A 4051-nucleotide genomic window follows, 5' to 3' on the forward strand; every position below is an offset into this window, starting at 1 on the left:
GGCTGGAGGCTGCCAGCTGATGACTGATGCCTGGACGTTGTCCTCCTTCCCTCCTCCTCCTTTGTCCTCCCTCCAGCCTCCTCCCATCCTCCATTCTGGTTCCATCATCATTAATTCACAGGCCCTGGCATCCCTAGCAGATAGACTCCAGTGTCAGGAGCTGGGAGGTGGGAGGGGAGAGAGGAGTTGGCATCCAGCCCAGTGGGAGCACCCACCACCGAAGCGGTGGCAGAGGCTGTCGTAAAGGGCTCAACACCCTCCCACTCCTCATTGTCAGGCCACAGGCGTTCAATGAGGTGAGCAATAAGGAAGAGGTCAGGGGCATTAATAAAAGTGACTTTATTGAGTTGTCCAGTGATATTCTGGGGGTGGGAGATCTCCTAGTCCCCATCCCCCTCCAGCTCCCAGTGACCCATCTTCAGCTCCGACATAGAGGAGACCACTCTTCTCCCAAGGGAAAGGGTTCAGAAAGCCCGTCAGTGTATAAAGGAGGGAGCAGAGAGATGGGGCATTTCTGGAAAAGGAAGCAGGGTCCTCTAAGCCAGGGGGGTCCCCAACAGAGGGCAGAGGGAGAGGAGCCTGGGGCCAAGAGAGAGGCAGGAAGTGAGGGCGGAGCTTCTCGAGAGAGGTGGAGAGAGGAGAGCAGGAGACCACAGGGCCCAGCCTCCCCTCCTCTCTCTCTGCACCCTCTACTTCAGCCCCCAGGAATGTCTCGTTGCTGCCCATAATTTCCGAGTTGTTTGCATCCTCTTTGCCTTTGTTCACCACTTTGTAGCTGGGGTCCTCCCTCTTCTGCCCAAAGCCCTTCTCGTTCTTGAAGAGTCAGCTCAAACATCCACACAGTGAAGCCTGGAGATCACTCAGCTGGGTAGAGGCTTCTTCCTCTGTGTTCCCACAGCCGCCTGCCCCTACCTCTGAGTGGGCACTCGTACCATCTACTGTCATTCTCTGTTCTGTTGCCCCCCACCGTGGGGACTTGGGAACTTTGGGTCTCCGAGATAGAGTAGGCACCAAACACTCCAGGCCCCACAGAGGGTGTTGGTTGAGAGAGAGATTGGGTTTTTAGGGGAGATGGGAGAGGAAGGGGGGTGGAATTGGGATGGGATGGGGCTGCAGAGGAGGCAGAGAGGGTCAGGGGAAAGGAGAGGGCAGAGGGGGAGGAATGTAGGCCAGGTCATCAGAGGGGGCTGGAGGGGTGGCCCCGGTCCTCAGACCACTGTGCTGAGGGTGGAGGAGTCCTCGGAGCGCCCGGGCAGCACCGGGGCCCGCTTGAGGGGACGTCGGGGCTCCTCCCGGTTCTGCCACACGTAGTGGGCCAGGTAAGCCCCCACGAGCACCAGCCAGCCCCCCATGGTGACCAGCAGGGCCACATCAGTGCTCCGCTGGGCCCCGGCCCGCCCCGCCCCGCACAGCTCCTCCTCGCCCGCCAGAGGCAGGAACTCCTGCCCCACGAGGTCGGGGCGGGCTCCGGGGCCGCACACGATGCCTGTTCCAGGGCCCGGTGTCAGCCTCACCTGCTTGAGCACCTCTCGCAGGGCACAGTCACAGCGCCATGGGTTGGCGGACAGATTCACTTGGACCTGCAGGCCCACGAAGGCCTCTACGGGCACCGAGGCCAGCTGGTTGGCAGAGAGGTCGAGGCGGCGCAGCGTGCCCGCCAGGCCCCGGAACGCGGCCCCCGAGAGGTGGGCGAGGACGTTATGGGACAGATCCAGCTCCTCCAGGACAGGAAGGTGCTGGAAGGCTCCTGCCGGCACCGAGGCCAGCCGGTTGGCGTCCAGGTAGAGCTTGCGTGTGTCGTTGGGGATGCCGGTGGGCAGCGCACTCAGGCCCGCCTGGCTGCAACGGAATGTCCGCTCACCAGCTTCTTCGGCCACGTAGCAGCCCTGAGGAGGGCCCCGGGGCCTGGGCTCCGTGCCACATGTGCCTATCACCAGCAGGAGAGACAGCAGGGGACCGGCTGGTGGGAGCATGGCTGAAGATTGGCATAGTCCTGGAGTGAAGTAGGAGCTGGGGAAGAAAAGCCCCATAAAGGAAGAGTGAGTCGAGAGAATTCCATTCCACACATTCCCCACCACCAGCTCTCTCTTCTGGAGGTTTCCCCCATGGGGGCTCTGAGGGCGGGGGCCTTCCTTTGGGGGTTCATTCAGGTCTGGTTGACTTTTGCTTCTTCTTTGGGGTTTAAGGCTCCCTTTTCAGGCCCTTTGGGTAAGAGGTCCCCTGGGCCTGAGATTCTTCTAGCATCTCTTTGTTTCTGGAGGGTTAATCTATGAAGTCTCTTGGTCCAAGACCCTGTTGGTCACTTTGGGTCTGGGGGCTTCCAAGTCTCTGCTTTCACGCATGTATTAGTTTCTCCTATTGGAATAAAGTCTTTCTCTGCCAGGCTACCTGGGTGGCTGCCAGGTGGGCCCCAAAGGCACCAGAGGGCCAGGTTGGCACTCATATAAAAGAGACAAGGAAGACCAGTCAGCGATCGGACTTCAGGGCATTCAGCTAGGCTAGGTGACTAAGGCCTGCTTTCTATGGCCATCTCCCCCCTTTCCTGGACCACCCACCCGTCTGCTTGCCCCAGCTTTGTCCTCTCCACCCCGCTCTTCCTCGCCCCTCCCCTCTCTCCTCCTCTCAACCTCTCACCCCTGTTGGTGGGAGAGCCTTCTCCTGTGTGTCCTCTCCCCGGAAGTAGTCTGTCTCCCTGCTGCCCGACTCCGGAGACCCGCTTCCTCCTCCAGAAACCCTGTTTGCCTGTAGCTGATGGAAATTGGGGGCTGGGGCCCAAGAGTGTTGGGTTTCCTGGCATGTGACTCTGGGCCCCAGGTGTCAGATACCTGAGCCATGGCCTGGCCAGGAGATGCCAACACAGGGCAGATCCTGGACCCTGATGAACTCTGCCATGGGGAGACCAGGCCCCAATTCCTTTCTCTGCCTCAGGCTCCCCTCCTAAGGCCTTGAACATCGCCATCTTCTGTCCCTCTTCTCTGAGCCAGAGTTAAGACTCTGCCTTCCAAAACCTCTGCCGCTTGCCAAGAGCCTGGCCCAGCAGAAGGATCCCGGCTCAGCAGGCCTGGGGTGGGGGTCGGGGGGCAGAATTTGGGTGGGCCCCATCTCACATCCACTGCCTCCAGCAGCCGTCTCCCCCAGTTCTGTCCCTCCCCCACTCTCCTCTGTCCTTCTACGGTGCCTTGGGCCACCTTCTTCCGTAGTAAATGAACTTCCCTCAGGCTTTTCCTTGCAAAACTTGGACCTCATCTCCTGACTCCTCCCAACGCTCTGGTGCCCAGCGCTCTTGCCTGGTAGAGGACACTGTGGCTCAGTTTTCGTTTGTCCTCTGCACCATGGGTGGATGGCCCCTCCAGGAGTTGGAACGGGTTCTTCAAGGTGTCTGAAGTCTGATACGGTCCCTTATAAGTTTTCCTGCTGATTTTCTGTTTTGGGTTGGAGCTGACTCCGGTTGTCTCTGTTTGCTGGAGCCCTGGACTCCCAAGTTGGTCCTTTTAAGTCTCCCTCATGTCTGGGAGCCAGGGAGGGCTCGTTCCCCAGGGCCTCTTGATCTCAACCGTCATTTGCACCCCACGCAACCCTATTACAGCACCCTCTCCTAATGCAGTGAAAGAGAACTGGGGAGTGGGGTGTCACAGGACACCTCCTTTCTTGCACAAAGGAGGCTGAGGTCATATGCTGTGGAGACCCTACTAAGAAGGAAAAAACCTCGCTGGATTTTGTAAGAGACTATGAGCGACCAGAAGCTGATACATAATTTCAGGGCCCAGTGCCAAATGAAAATGTAGGGCCCCTTGTTCAAAAACTGTTAAGAATTTCGAGATGGCAACAGCGGATTATAAAACCAAGTGCAGGACCCTCCTGAGTGCGGGGCCCGGGGCTCTGTGGGACAGTACAGGCCGCGTGCCCGTGAAGCTGGCCCTGCAGGTGACCTTTGATCAAGCAGTTTCAGAAGTGTGATGAGGGCCAGAGTCTGATATTGGATGATATCATCTCTGGAGACACTCACCGGTGACTCATGCTTGTGACGTCAACAGGGGCACTTCTCAGACTC

General features: G+C 58.7%; 1 protein-coding gene across 1 annotated transcript; it reads right to left on the reverse strand.

Annotated features, from left to right (window-relative positions):
• Nucleotides 1-1208: 1208 nt before the first annotated feature.
• LRRC3C (leucine rich repeat containing 3C) lies at nt 1209-3672 on the reverse strand. Its single transcript, XM_032428787.1, has 2 exons — nt 3653-3672; nt 1209-2010 (listed from the first exon to the last, which is right to left on the reverse strand). Exons 1-2 carry the CDS (start codon nt 3670-3672, stop codon nt 1209-1211), a joined length of 822 nt encoding a protein of 273 aa, XP_032284678.1.
• Between the last annotated feature and the right edge of the window lie 379 nt (nt 3673-4051).

This window comes from Phoca vitulina, unplaced genomic scaffold (genome assembly GCF_004348235.1).
Source record: "Phoca vitulina isolate PV1807 unplaced genomic scaffold, GSC_HSeal_1.0 scaffold40, whole genome shotgun sequence".
NCBI lineage: Eukaryota > Metazoa > Chordata > Mammalia > Carnivora > Phocidae > Phoca > Phoca vitulina.

Coding starts and splice junctions, on each gene's coding strand:
- LRRC3C (XM_032428787.1), bottom strand. CDS start 3,672: ATGACCTCAGCCTCCTTTGT. Junction 2,011..3,652: donor ATGACCTCAGCCTCCTTTGT/GCAAGAAAGGAG, acceptor TTTCTTCCCCAG/CTCCTACTTCACTCCAGGAC.